Source organism: Apis florea, unplaced genomic scaffold, assembly GCF_048593485.1.
Source record: "Apis florea isolate Af1SG1 unplaced genomic scaffold, ASM4859348v1 contig_3794_pilon, whole genome shotgun sequence".
Classification (NCBI taxonomy): domain Eukaryota; kingdom Metazoa; phylum Arthropoda; class Insecta; order Hymenoptera; family Apidae; genus Apis; species Apis florea.
Genome location: NW_028256857.1, coordinates 97786 through 113418, shown reverse-complemented (window position 1 = coordinate 113418; position 15633 = coordinate 97786). Strand labels below are relative to the sequence as shown.

The 15633-nt window shown below is 36.7% G+C and overlaps 1 protein-coding gene across 1 annotated transcript; it reads left to right on the top strand.

The window, feature by feature from the left end:
- Nucleotides 1–871: 871 nt before the first annotated feature.
- LOC100867404 (uncharacterized) lies at nucleotides 872–7867 on the top strand. The gene is made up of 2 exons (XM_003693713.4): nucleotides 872–2020; nucleotides 5118–7867. The coding sequence occupies exons 1-2, from the start codon at nucleotides 1062–1064 to the stop codon at nucleotides 6310–6312; spliced, it is 2154 nt and encodes a 717-aa protein (XP_003693761.3). The 5' UTR covers nucleotides 872–1061; the 3' UTR covers nucleotides 6313–7867.
- Nucleotides 7868–15633: the final 7766 nt, after the last annotated feature.

Genomic DNA, 15633 nt, shown 5'->3' with positions numbered 1-15633 from the left:
AAATATCGAAATAAAATATATATTTTCATTTTGTATTTGTATTTTCTTATGATCAATTCAATATTCAATAATCAATATTCTATTCTGTAAAAAAATCTAGAGTTACAAATAAAGATGATAAAAGAAAAATTTGATAAAATTTTATAACTTATGCTTTTTAAGAGCAAATTTATAGTTGAATTTATCAATTAATAATCCTATATTATTAAGTTAATTGTTACCTATTAAAAGGAAAAAAATTATATAAATCTATTTTTGATAAATTTTCACTTTGACTGGTAGTTAAAAGAAATTGATTTAATATCAAAGAAAAGAAAAAAGAAAATAAGAAACTTAAGTTTCGAAATATACAACAGTGTCTTGTATTTAATTTTGATTAATCAGAATTAAAATTGATCAACTTAATTAAGACCAATTACAAAAAGTTATACAAATAATAACAATCAACTGCAAAATAAAATGGTCAGAATGGAAAACATTATTGTACATTTTGAAACTTAATAAATTTTTCCTTATTTTGATATATTATATAGCATTCTTTTTAAGAGTTACTTTTATTATATTTTTAGCATAAAGATTTGCTGCAAGTAAAATTTTCATTTTGTCCTTAACATTTCGTCAAATTTTTATTACAAAACATTTTAAACATTTGATTAAAATATCACTTATGTAATAAATTAAGAACCTAATAAGTATTTCAAAATTTTTTCAGATTTTTTTTAAAACAAGATTAAGAAATCAAATTACAGGAAATGAAAAACATAAAAACTCGATCGAATTTTTCTCCTTTCGTCAAAACATTTTCTTCGTTTAGAAGAAATCTACTAATAGATTCGTACTAAAGTCAATCGAACATTGTTGTTTCAGGGTGGGAATCGGAGAAGGACCTGACGTACTCATCGAGAGTCCACCCCTCCCATCCTCGAACTCAAGAAGATCTCAAAGATGCTGCCGGCGAGAGAAAGCTGAGGTGAAAGCTCGCGCACGAGATAAAAGCGTGAAACGAGATCGAGTACATAAGATGAGATAGAAAGGAGAATCTCGGGGAAACGGAACGCACCATGTGCTCGAGCATGCGGACACTTCTCGGCACGATGATGCTGTTATCATGGACGTCTTCATTGGTGGAGGGCTGCCCGAGCATGTGCACGTGCAAATGGAAAAGCGGCAAAGAGTGGGTGGAGTGCGCCAACAAAAACCTGAATGGGCTGCCCCAGGGCGCCAGGGAGGAGACCCAGGTGTTGGATCTGTCGAACAATCATCTGGTCAGTCTGCTCCCAGAGTGCTTTCATGCCCTGGGTCTGATCAATCTGCAGAGGCTCTACCTGGGTAGATCGCACATCAGTCGTATCGCGTCCAGAGCTTTCGTCGGCCTGGTGGGTCTGGTGGAGTTGGACCTCTCCGAGAACCTGATCGAGGAGATACCGACCGAGACGTTTCCATCCTACTCGAATCTGATGAAACTGTTGCTGAACGGAAACCCTGTAAGGGAGATCCGTCGAGGAGCGTTCCAGCATCTGGTGCATCTGACCAATCTGGAACTGAGCCAGTGTCGAATAGAGAACGTCGAGCAGGGGGCGTTCGACGGCCTACACCAACTCGAGTGGCTGCGACTGGATGGCAATCGATTGACCCGGGTACCCGATCTCACGTTGCCTCTAGGAGGTAGCCTTCGGGGCCTCACGCTGCACAACAATCCCTGGCTGTGCGATTGTCGTCTCCAGGCCACCCAAGCTTGGCTCAAGGAGTCGGCACCCGCTGCCCCTCAAGAGTCTGAGCCAGTCTGCGACGCTCCGCCGAAACTTCGGGGTAAACAGATCAAGGAGGTGAAGTTGAACGAGCTCGCTTGCCTGCCGCAGATCGAGCTGCAGGATCAGATCGAGGCCTACGAGGGGGACAATGTCACTCTCAAGTGCGACGTCTACGCTGTGCCGGCTGCCAAGCTCACCTGGTGGTTTAACGGAGAGTTGTGCGAACTGCAGAACGAGAACGATTCCGCTTCGTCTTCGGCTTATCCTCGGTGAGTATATTCCACGGAATATTTTTTCACTTGAGACTGTTCCTGTGTTAGGCAAGAAGGTAAGGGAATGCGAGAATGTTTTACAGTGCCTTGCATCTTCACTAAAATTCTGTAAGCTATTTTCTATCGTTACTTTCCTTCGATCAAAATCATTCGAGTAAAGTTTGAGTCATCATTCAAATTCATTCTGATTGTCCACGTCATTCAAATCATTAACTTTAACAGGTTTTCTACCAAGTTTGACACTGTGGAAATCTTCATGTACATTCTTAAAATTTATTCGACAATGTTCTCAACTTTCTTTCTTTTTTAATGATTTTCAATATTTAGTTTAATATAATTGCATTGGCATAATCCCACAGGAATATTAGAATGATTTTATTACTTTGCACAAAAAACTGTGTTCATTTTTTTAAATTGTGGAGAATTCATCTTGTATAAAGGATTTATACAAATATTGGCATATTGTAGAAAATATCATATTTTATCGCATTTAACATTTTTTTTTTTATTCAATTCGCATTTACACATTATTCACGTTGAATTGAATTATTTTTATATATTTCAATAATATTTTGTTTCGAATAATTTCCAAATTCGATAAATACGTATTCTTAATATGAAATCAATACATCAAAATACGATATCCACTGAAATAATATTTCCGCTAAACGATCTGAATATTCATTCCGAATATCATATTATGGACGAAACGATAACAATAACGGTCGAATTGGTGAACCACGAAGAATATTAAAATTTCCTACGGAAATACAATCCTGGCTACTTCTTCTCGTCGATGGAAGTATGATAAATGGCTCTCGTATAGGATCGTTTGCAACCTAAATAAAACATCGATAAATATTTCAACTTGTCGATGCGTTACCTTCTCATGAATTTAAATAAAACTTTTCATTATTTTGTTTTGACGTACCTATGAATAAAGGAAATGGCATAATATATTAAAGTAAAAATAGTAAATAAAGAAAAGGTAATAAAATAATTAATAATTGAATAATTTTGTTTCTTCCTCATGATTTTTAGAAATGAATAAAGATATTGAATGAAATAGCTGGCCATTTAATGTTGGATTCGAATTAGGTTAAATATGTAGATAGGCTAATATATAAGTATTATTAATTTTCTAAATTTTTTCAAATATTGCAATCTTTATTTCAATTCTATTTATTTGTACTTTTATTTTTATAACAATTTTCATTTGCATAAATTATTTAAATATTTTATAATTTAATAATTGCAAATATATTTGAATGACATTTTTTATAAAGAGAGAAAAGAGAAAATATACGAAACAAAAAATCTATATTTTAATAGAAGTTCGTGTGTATGAGCATAATGGATTATACATATATGGAATATTCTTTTTTAAAAAAAATTTTTCCTCTTTTAAAATTCATCCTCAAAGTTTCAGCATTTTTTCATGTTTTAAATACAGCTTTACCTGGAAATACTTTTTTATAGGGAGTATCTACTAAAATCTGAATTTCATAGACATATTTAAAATTTTCTTGTATTTCGTATCGTAAAAGAGCATTGAAACTATATATAATGATCCATTTTACTTTGTTAAATTGATACCTTGTTAAAAATTCACATATGCAATCTCAATATTCATCATATATTAATTAAAAACATATTTTCTTATTTAAATCTAACATATCAAGTCACATAAAAAATTTATCTCGAATACTTTCCACTGTGAATCGTTACACGTCATAAAAAAATGTTCGAAAGAGATCCTATTAAAATTCGTGAGAAAATAACACATCGACAAAATTTCAAAGGAAATCAGTCGGCTGCCTTATTATCGAGATCGTTGGCGAAAATTGCATTCCGAACAAACTTTGCTGCATTCGTTCGTTCGTTTTCGCGTCAAATTTCGTCTGAGCTCTTCCGAAAGACGCCCGTCATGCTCGTTAATCACGAAAGTATTCTAATTAACGACGCCACCGTTGGTGGCGCGAGCGAGAATCGACAATTTTTACCGACATCTCAGCGAAATTTTAAAGGTTTGTGAAACGTTCCAAGATTATAATTGTCCGATGACGAATCATACGAAATGTCTTCCACTGTAACTATTAAGGAAATTTCTACCTCGTTAATTATCCGATTTGCACGGGATGCATAACGTTTCGACGAATAGAAAAGAAAAATGAAACATTTCAAGTATGTGATTTACGAATTTATTTTAAATGGACAATTAAAAAGAGAGGTAAGAACGAGATAAGAAAATAAATAATGTATATTAAGAAATTAGTTATTTTCACCGAAATCAAGTAATTTATTTCAGAAAATGTTAATTAAACTATTTAATTGAGAATACATTTATTTACTTTTCCGATGAAATACTTGTTATTAAATATTATTTCATTCGAAATATTTATGCCATTTCGAAACTTAATTATTTCTTAATTAATTTTAAAATGCAATTAGAATAATGTTATATAAAAAATCCTTAAAACATTCAAGCCTAAATTTGATACTGTTTATATAACTTTTGCTGCATTTATCGTTGTTACGTTAAAAATATTTTAGTACAATATTTTAGTCTTCCACTTACTTAAAAAAGTTAATGAAACATTTTCTCACGCAACAAATAATTTACGACTTATTTCAAGCGATCATATCACTCGTTCTATATCTACTTAGCATTGCGCGATATCGAGAACGAAAGATTAAAAGATAGAAATTAAAGTCGAACATGGAACGGCGTTCAAAGAACGGCTGCTCGAAACTTGCGTATAGTTTTCAAAAGCGCGAGCATTTAATGAATCTCGTCTCGAATTAAGTGGGTACGTTGCCGATACCGGGAGAGAGGGCCCTTTGAGGGCATTTACCATCGCGGCGAGTCGTTAAAAGCGTATAAAAATCCCGTATCTGCCGAGTTTAATGCTGGAATTCCGATTCCAGTGGAAGGGAAAGAAAGCCGTTGTTAACGGGTACACGATTCTGATTTCAAATTATACGCGCCTTTGAAACGGAATTCAATCACGGCGAAAGATTAACTTCCATTTCCGCGATTATATAATACCCCCTGCTTTCACGTTTTCGATCAAATTCCACGATCTCGTTGCAGGTACGTCTACAGGCAGCGCGGTGGAACCAATATGAGCAGCGCCCTTCTTCTCTACTCCGTCGAGACTCTGAACGAAGGGACGTACACGTGCATAGCCGAAAACGGGGCAGGCTCGGCCGAGGCGAATCTGTCGTTGCGGGTGTTGTTCCAGGAGAGAATAACCGTGGAACCGCCCAACGACCACTTGAGGTCGGGCTACGTGCTCGCCATAGCTGCGGGCGTCCTCGTGGGCACCCTGTTCGCTCTCGCCTCCCTGGTAGGCAGCATAGTGTTTTGCGTCCGGAAGCGTCGCCGCGACCGCAAGAGAAACTCGAAAGCCTTGGTCTCGCAGAACAAATCCGTCATGCCTATTACCAAAGACACGACGACCAGTCTGCCTTGCAGGAAGGGTAACGGTAGCCTGATCGGGCTGGAGCACCAGCAGATGGTCTCGTACACCGAGCGAGAGATGAGCAGAGCCGCGACCCTCGAGCGCAGGGAGCACAGAAACATGGAGGAGCCTTATTGCAGCCCGGTGTCAAAGTATCTGACGGAGCCCGATCTGATAAACGAGGTCCCGGAGACGACCGACGTGGGATACGGCCAATTGTATCGACACCAGCCAGGCGAGAGACAGATTCTGGAATACGACTCCGGATACCCGCTGCAACCCGACCTGCGCCCATCCAACATACCCCAGCTTAGCTATCTCGATCAGGACGGCTACCCGCTCAACTTCGGCCTACCCAAGATCCCTTTCAGCGCTGCGAGCACGCTGCCCCGCTTGAGGCAAAGAATGCCGGTAGAGGGCACCGCTGTCGCGCCACCTGCCAGGTACTCGAGAGAGGCAGAGTTCTTGGCCAGGTCGCCGGGATACGACCCTGTCCTCCCCAGGACGGACACCAGATACACAGCCGAGGGATATCCTTACCCGGCCCAGCAGCCACAGCCGATCCAACCGGTCGAGCAGCCGATCCAACAGCAGCTGCCAGTTTCCCCGGTGTCGCCGGTCCCCGTGTTCCCCGAGGTGCCGTTCATCCCTTCGCCACCAGCCGCGTACAGGGGCGAGACCACGCCGCTCTCGCCTAGATCACTGTTGAGCAAAACTGCTCGAGAGGCTGCCGCGGCCGCGGCCGCCAGGGCGGAGGATCTTCAGCCTCCTCATCATCCGGAAAGTCCTGACGAGGGCTACGTCGGAGACGCTATGGACGTCTAAGTTTTAACCACGGATCGAAGCAGGGACTGAGGATTGGGACGAGATCGAGAATAGTGGGTGGAAGTTTCGATGGAGCGTGGTGATGACTGGTTGGATCGTTTGATGACTCAGTTTCAGGATTATCGTCGTTCTCGAGAGGGGGAGAAAGCGATCTGTCGTGAAACGGAGGAGGAGGAAACTATCCGTATATGTAGGTCGAATTAATCCAAGGAAAACATGGATACGGACACGATTGGTGGAACAAGAAGCCTGAGAGAGAACGACAAGATCCTCTCTCATCCAGGAGAATTAGATATGAGATACCAAATGCTGGTTGAACAAAGCGCGTAATGGATTGATCAGGTGCGAGGCTTCATCGAATCACGTGTTCCACGGATAATAATTTCTTGTCAAAGGCAAGTGTTTGTGGTTCGAAGAGAGGATAAGGGATTGTTCGAATTTGGAAACATATTTTTCACAATGTGCATTTGCCATTTTTGTTTCATGCTCGAAAACTCAACAAGTTATTATTCAATCCAGAACAACTTTCTCTCGAGATTGTACGAATTCGATTAGCCACGAGAGATCCACGAAAAAGAAGCCACCCATTTTTATGGAGTAAGAAAATAATCGATATGGATCCGCGAATGAGGGAATTTTTAGATATACTTTCGAAATGGTCGCCTTGTAATGGAATTTTCCGGAATACGTGGAGAGGAATCGAATTTTCCAAGAGCTTATAGGAACGCAAACAAACCGCCACGTGGGTGGAATTTTGAAAATCGGATTGGAGTTGCGGTTCGATCGAATCGAATCTGTCCGCGTGGCCAGAGTTTGCGCTCTGTCTATTATTACGATCTGTCTATCATTTGGATCCTGGTACAAATTGGAAACATTTCTGGGGTGAAAAGATAATCTGCTCGATCGGTAAAAAGTGAAAATCGACTATGTGAAAGTGGCACGTTTGATCGTGCGTGAATGATATAATTGAGTGAAATAGTGTAAATATACGTAAGAGGCAAGTGCGCGTCTAAGTGTTGGAAACGAAAAGAATTTGATGAAAGAAGTGAAAAAAAGTGGAAGAAGAAGTGAAATAGTGAACAGTTACAAAATGGAGTACCACTCTTGAAACCTTAAGAATATTCTTTTGCTAACAAAGATAAATTCTTCGCGTCGGTGAAATGTGGCACGTCTTTCATCTAAAAAGTAAGATGCGTAGAATACGGACTCGTTTCGACTGAAAGCGGTAAGACGAGAACAAAGAAGAAGAGGTAAAACGAGGGGAAGAAACGAGAATACGTTTACCCGTGTTACGAGTTTGTAGAAGACTCGTTCGATATCTGCTCAAGTTCATACTTTCATCCGGATCACCCAACCACCACACTCTTCCACACTTCTTCCTCCCGGTCACTTCCTTTTTTTTAGGCTAACCGATTATTATTATCGTTATCGAAGTTTATTGCTCGCCGGTTCCGCGAGAAACGAACTCTAACGTCACGGAAAGTTAAGCAATTCTGCCGTAGTGATAATAATGTTAACTCGGTGTTTAAGACTGGTGAGTTTACTGGTGAGATGGCTGAAATTACAGAGAGAGAGAGAGAGAGAGAGAGAGAGAGAGAGAGAGAGAGAGAGAGAGAGAGAGAGAGAGAGAGAGAGAGAGAGAGAGAGAGAGAGAGAGAGAGAGAGAGAGAGCGCCATCGTGGGCATTGCCTAGCCCGATGTACAGAACCGTTACATGAACCGTACATGATATATATGTATAAATTCGTACATCAATTTACACAGACATATACAAACACAAACGTATACTGTAAAAATGACGAATTGGCTAGGTGACACTTTCGGCCAATATTCGTGCCTATTTTTATGAACGTGCCCGAGTCTATCGGAATCGGGCAAGTCAGACCCGCGTTTCCTTGCCTAGTCAACTTGTCATGTCTGCACAGTACATGAATATCCCCAACAGGGGATGGTATATTATATATAAATATACATATATACATATACACTTATACGAATAGATATAAATACGTGGAGATGAGGGTTGATCGAAATGCTTGGACAAGCAAGAGTAGATATTTTTTAAGGGTGTCTAAGACGAGCCTAAGATGTGCGACCAATCAGCCGCTACAATCTCCTCACTCTGTATTCGTTATCGAATGTGCGTAATCGTCGTGTAACTGAGTTTTAAGAGTTCGATCGAGTTCGCTTCGCGATACTCGTTGAATACGAATCAGGTAATTAGGCTAACTTTTCATTGACTGTGAAAACGTTATTAAGAATCGATGAGTTTTTTTGGTATATACGATCCATTGATTGTCATTTCATCCGGTTTCTTATTATCGAAAATAGTTTTGGATAAATAACTCTTGAAACAAAAAATAAAATTCGAACAATTTTTTGTTTTGTAGATACATTAAATAAAATATAATTTCGAATTCTTATTTGAATTCTTATTTCTTATTTTCTCTATTTTAATAACGTATAATCTAAAAGTATTATTTCAAATAAATATTTTCCACAGATGTATTGCTATATTGTTTTCTTTCAACAAAACTGTTTCAAAAACTAATTTCAATACCTATTGATTTACTCAATGTTCGAAACGTATATGTAACACGATTAATAACCAGCAGCAGCCGATGCTCGTTATATAATAACAATACCAATGTGTACAAACGATCTTTGCTGAAGTAACCTATTGGTTTCTATTCAATCACCAAAGTCAAGCTGTGCACTGATTGCGGTTTAATACTTGGATGGGTGACCGCTTGAAAATTACTCTATTATTTACGTATTATCGATGGTTCCAGAACATCTTGAATCTTGATATCGTTAAAATTTTTCATCACGATTCGCTGTTCGCCTTTAGAAAAAGGAAAATTTCAGAGAATTGTTTTCAAAAAGGTGATAGTATCTCACCGTGTATCGCGAAGCAAAACTGCATATTGGCCAAGCGAAATAAGGCCGATTTATCTAGGTACTAAAAACAAAAATCGACCGTTCCTTAAAGGAACCATCATCTTCTTCATCGCGCGTAACGGAGACGCGCGATGTGACAAAGCGTGTTTAATAAAAGGAGAAACCGTTAATATAGCATACTAGGATTACGATAAGCAAAAATGGAACTGCCGGATGCGGCGGCCGAAGGGATGTGCAGACACTCAGAGTCGAATGGATACGAAACACGAACGGGGAAGGAAAAAAAAAAAAAAAAAGCAATCAATGGTCGATTCTAAAAGATCGTGAACGCAACTGCCTGCCTGCCCCTTCTTTTTCTACCTTGTCAATCATCAGTCGATTCGCGGATGAACGATGTGTGTTTGCTTTACGGTCTGCCAAGAATCGAACCTCTACTACCGTGTGCCTCCATAGTTTTCTCGAAGCGCGAGTTCCACCGCGCGATTCGCCACAAAAGTGTGGCGGGCATCGAGCGTTGGAACGCTTCGAATTCTTCTGAGCTCGGTCATGGCAAATTCTATGGCTCCTCGAATTTTTCGTTCGATACGTCGCTCCCTCAAAAGATTCTCCGCGTCGATTCTCATCGACGAGAATCCTCGAATCGTGACATGCATGCGTACGCATATGGAACATACGGTATACATACAAACACGCATTCTAGTTTGAATCAGTGTTGGCGACGTTTTACAGGGTATCAGGATGATTCGTGAAAGGGGGATCGGGGAAACTTGGTTAGCTGTGACAATAGGATGTGATATTTGGAATCAGTGATGCAGAACTCGAAACGAAGTTTTGTTTTGGTATTCGCTTCAGTGTGAAGATACTCTAGATTGTACAGAGGAAATCAAGTTGAAATCGTTGTTGGATCCATGGAATTTTTTATACATTGGCATCAATCAGTCATTAAACTCGAAATATTAACGTGTTCGGTCCGGATATTTAATGATGAAAAAGGAGTACAATTGAAATGCAAAGGACTACAAATTGTAATATATTTGAAATATATTACATCCAAATATGCATAATTTTATTTATTCATATCTTACATTATCAATTAACGATATGCATAAATAATATGTAATTTGTGTAATGTAACATATTATATGTTATGAACATTTTTTAAAATTTTTTCAATTTTGTCAAAAATTTATTTTCGATTTAAATGCATGGCCTCGATTTCAAACTGTAATTATCAAATATCACAAAATCTTCTTTTAGAGGCCAATGATTGTATTAACTTCACTTTTTTTAAATTAAATATTAGTCTTTTAATAAATTTTATAATAAAAACTGTTAGAAGAAGAAAGTATTGCAATTTTTTAATTTTAATTTTAACGCATTTTTTTTTAAAGATTGAGAACTGCTGATTCATATTATGAATAATGAGACTATAGTCCATTGTGTTTTTAAAAATTTTATTCTCCATACAATTATGTGACAAATGTGTTGGATTATGATATGAACAAAGAAGTTCAGAATCATTAATATACATAGTGATAAATTATAATGACTATTAGCAAAATTACCGTCAAAATAATTATTTGGATATTTTTATTTGAAATTTTAAGATACTGTCAATTTTATATAATTACTATATAATTGGGACGACATTTATCAAAAAATGGATAAAACGTGGCCATACTGATCGAAGTGATCCAGACTGAACATATTAAAAAAAAGAAATCAATCGAAACTCATTTTCCGCCTTTGATTCGATATTTTAAATAAATAGAAGTTGCCAAAAGAATAGCTTAGAAGAAAACAAGAGCATGTGAAAACTGGTGATACTAATTCTCATAATTCTCTCATATCTTCAAATTATATATTTATATATAGTGATTCTTAATGTTTAGGTTAATATTTAGCACGATATATGAAAGCTTAAGTTTGTAATTATTATTGAATTTAATTATTTTTAACACAAAAAATTATTTTTTAATACAATTTACAATTTAAACAAGTCACATAAATTTTATATTTATGTTTACAAACACTGATGATAGAATCAATTGAATATAATGAATATGCAGTGAACAAACTATGATTTGATGTATATTAATTAGAATCACTGTACTAATATAAACCATCAGATATTAAATCCTCACCAACAAACTTGTTCCCTCACTATTACTCTGTGTCATCAGAAATTCTACAAATTCTCCGTGTTTTCTCTATTTTTGGCAAAAAATATGTATAAGTATTTCGATACGACATTGCCAGATGTCTCATTCCTCGTGCTCTCTCTCGAATGTGGTTTTTATCTACATCTTTTCAAATACAAATTTCAAATCTACACCTCTATCTAAAATATAACTTATAAGGGATGTCATACAAATTTTTACATTGAAAATTATGAAGAAGAAATAAAGGATATTATATTATATTATAGAGTCTAAGGTTAGATTAGCTTAGAGACAATGGTTGGCTTAACTTGGTTTGACTTGATTTTAACTTTTCAAACGTTTGAAATTCGAGTTTGAAGACAATTACAATTAGAAACGTTTATGAGTCTATTATTGTTACGTTTGATTGCACTTCTAAACCAACCTAACCTTAAAATAATACATCACAATAATGAAACATAATACACAACTATATGACTATAAATATGAATCGCGATGTTAATTACATCAATTTAATTTTACTTACTATTCTCAACATGAAAATTCCTTCAGCATTTTTGGTTATAACTAGGATTGTCAAGAAATTTCTCACAAGCATATCACAAGAGAAATTAACATACGAAATACATTACGTAACAACTTCGATCTGTTCTTCCTCTAATATCCCTCATCAGCTGTACGCCATCACCATGTTTTTTCTAACAAACGAATTAGTTTACCGATTATCCCTGAATCGTAGTCGCGGAAAGGATTCGTGTTCAACCGTTTTTCATCTTCGCTTCCCTTTTGACGCGTTCACAAACCATCAAATAAATTGCCAGCGTCAAATCACGTTTATCGGCTGGTTGAACGATCGAAAAAAAAAAAAAAAAGGAAAAAGATTCCGGACGAAAGTCTCGATAGAGAATTTCCCGACGATATATCAAACGTAATAATTTGCATCCGTACGCTGTGCACGCAGGACGGCAATAAAATTTTCAGGAGAAAAAATCGCCGCTGCCCGGCCACGGACAAGCCGTAATTCACAACTGCGAGAGGGCCGCTTTTGAGTTATGACACGGTCCAGATTATTTGACACGCCCCATGCGCGGAATTAGGTTTACGATCTTTCCAGGACCACGTCTCGTTTTCCTGTCCCCGTTTATATCAAGAGCGTGTGTGTTGTATCTCGCTATTTTCCACTCCCGTCTTCCATCCCTCTATTTTCAATTTTTTTTCCTTTTTTTTTTTTTTTTTTTTTTTACACTCTATTGGAACGCGTGAGAGCTCTTATCGCGGATTCTCTTGATTTTTCCGCCTCGATGCTGCGTGAGATGAATTTGTTATACGTTTTCCAGATTATTTTGACGCGCTCTTTTTTTTTTCTTTTTCGTAAATAACTTTTAACTCTCGTATTATAACTCGTGAAATCGTGAAAAATCGTTCGATAATCGAGGATGAATTTATTGTTCGTAACGCGACAATCAAGGGAAGGGGGGAGAAGGGAGAAAAAAAGGAGAGAGAATGGATGGAGAGAGATTTCTCGGCACTCTGCTGTATAGAGCGAAATTTCGCTCGTTTATATTTCATGGAATTTAATTTCCTATTTTCAGAGCATTCTCCTCCAGTTTTTCTATCGTTCGTTCTACCTTTTCCCAATTTCGCTTCTCACGATATTAGGCAAACATTTCAAATTTTAAATTTCTATTTGGTTCGTTTTTTCCTTTTTTTTTTTTTTTTTTTTTCCATTTTCGTACCGAAACCAACTTCCAGCCATTACATTCCTCGCGGGATATTTTCACAGAACCAGCGTCAAACTTTGCCTAGAAAATATTGAACGTTCGCATGTGCACGAGAAAGAGCGAAGGGAGAGAATTTCCCGGTTCCAGTTTTTTGCAACGAACAACAGGTGGCTGTGACTCAAAAGCGGGTCGAAATGCAAAGCACAACTTGTAACGGAACAACGACATTACGAAGTCAAAATAAAGTCAAGTTACGTTGATCGAGATTGTTATATTAGCATGAATAATTAGAATTGAAAAATATATATTATATATATATTGCATTATGTAACAATTATGTTTGTCAGTAACTTTAGCGTTGTTGGATTCATCGATTCTCATTCGATCATCAAAGTCCAATTACACGTGTTCACGATCAAAACTTGGATGGGTGACCGCATAAGAAAAAATTTATCTCTATATTATCCTTCATATGTTTGTTGATTTTCGAATTCATTTTAATCTGTATTTGGCGATTATAGTTTAATAATAACAGTTTAATTAAGTAATAAATAACGATAAATGAAACATAATCTGGTAAGAGTATATATAGTATTATTATCTATCTTAAAAATATTTAGTGTTCATCGTCTTTAAATAATATTGTCTCGATTAATTCTCCATGTTTGTTGTATAAAATCATTTTTCTTTATACACATGAAAAAACATGTATCGATTCAAAGCGATTTATTAAATCAATGGCTTTTAAGTATGAAGCTTTTAAAACATTGCTCGAAAATCGATAATACATGTATCGCAACATGTGTTTTTTAGTATTTGCAGCTCGTTTTAAAAAATATCAGTAAAAGATATTTCAATCTCGATCAATTGATGAACAGAGAATAAAGATAGATTTTTTCGGTCTCTTCATCGACAAACAAAACTATTCTATACAAAAATAGAGGGCAGTTTTGTTCAATCACGATGTCACAATGATATTTGTTGGTATCTCACCGGTGAGAGAATTATCTTGTAGAAAAATCTAACCACGGAGATTATTCTCATCCTCGGGGACGACGTTGGAACGTTCAGAAAAGCGAGCTTAAACGAGTTACAAGCGAGAGAGAGAGAGAGAGAGAGAGAATACAGTGGAAACGTGTTCGACGAGACCACGGTTATTTGAGATTCTCCGAGTTCCATAAATCCCTGCAGGGATTGGTTGACTAGAGTTGAAACGAAACATAGGAAGACAAAAGAAAGTTCTGTTTTGTCATTCATGATTTTTAATAGCCAAGCATTACATTTTAAACTATTAAAATCCGACAATTTTTTAATATATCACAATATAATTCTGTGAATTTTTCTTTTTAAAAATAATTTGGATAAAGAAATTTAAATTAAATTTGGATTATATTAAAGGATTCACAATTTCATAATTTTTAATTCGCTATATTTTATATCATACGTAGTGTAATATTCAAAAAGTAATATTTAAAAATTACGTTTGAAAAATTGAAAAATTAATATTTCCCTTGATGACAGTCCAAAAATCAGTTTTATAAAAATTATCCATCGCACCTGAAAGATTAAAGTCAATCTGTTTTCATTACAATTTTGATCTTCTCGTCTCGTTCTATCGATTGACGAACCAATCCAGTTTCGATAGGTGCGAAATCGCATCGATCAAACTTTTCTTCCCAACTGTGATAACGAACCTCGTAAACCAGAATGCGTTGAAAGAGGTTGTTATGACACGGATCCAACTATTGATATATCACTATTTTTATTTGTTTTCGTCTATCGTTCGCGTGATGTGAATCGAACCTCGCATAAAAGTAGCTATTTTCGTCGGAATCGAACATCGTTTTCATTGTTTCCCAATCATTTTTTCCACTCCAGTTGATGATCTTCGTGGAGTTTAGTTTTCGATACGTATCGTTCCCGCGTCAAACTCGTGCTGGCTTCTATCGTGTATTACGTTGTTTCGATTTAATCCCTTCGCCAAGCTGACACGGATGTCGATGGGGATGTCCAATTTTGGATAGAGTTTCCGAAAGATTTTGGAGAGGTATCAGACGACTTCTCTCTGTAATGGTATTTGTTGAGGAGGATTTGTGGCGTCGTGTTGAAAGGGTTGTTGCACAGAACACAACGAGCACATAGTAGTCCTCTGTTGACTAAAAACACTATTAAGTGTGTCGTTCGTTTTATCAGTTGATATTTAATTTAAATTCTAGTTTAATTTTTTTAGTTTTAATTTTTGTTACTCGTAGAAATTATTAACAATAATGAAATAATTATCGTGATTTTATATCATACGTAGTATATGAAATACGTAATATGTTTCATCATATGTTTTCTTCAAAGAGTGCCTTTTACTTAGTTTCATCTTTCGATTCAAGTCGATTTGAATCTCTGCTAAAATAGTAAAATTTAACAACATAATGGATGCAATAGAAACCGTGGAACTGGCTCCTAATGAAATCCTCTTGAGATTGGACTCTCAGAGGAGTCCTTTAAAAGGCAAAGGCCTATAGCGATACAAGCTGCGGCGTTTG

What these genes read in the sequence shown, in the direction of transcription:
- LOC100867404 (XM_003693713.4), top strand. Translation starts at nt 1,062, where the DNA reads ATGTGCTCGAGCATGCGGACACTTCTCGGCACGATGATGCTGTTATCA. An exon ending in TCGTCTTCGGCTTATCCTCG is followed by an intron (nt 2,021 to 5,117) that starts GTGAGTATATTC and finishes ATCTCGTTGCAG; the next exon opens with GTACGTCTACAGGCAGCGCG.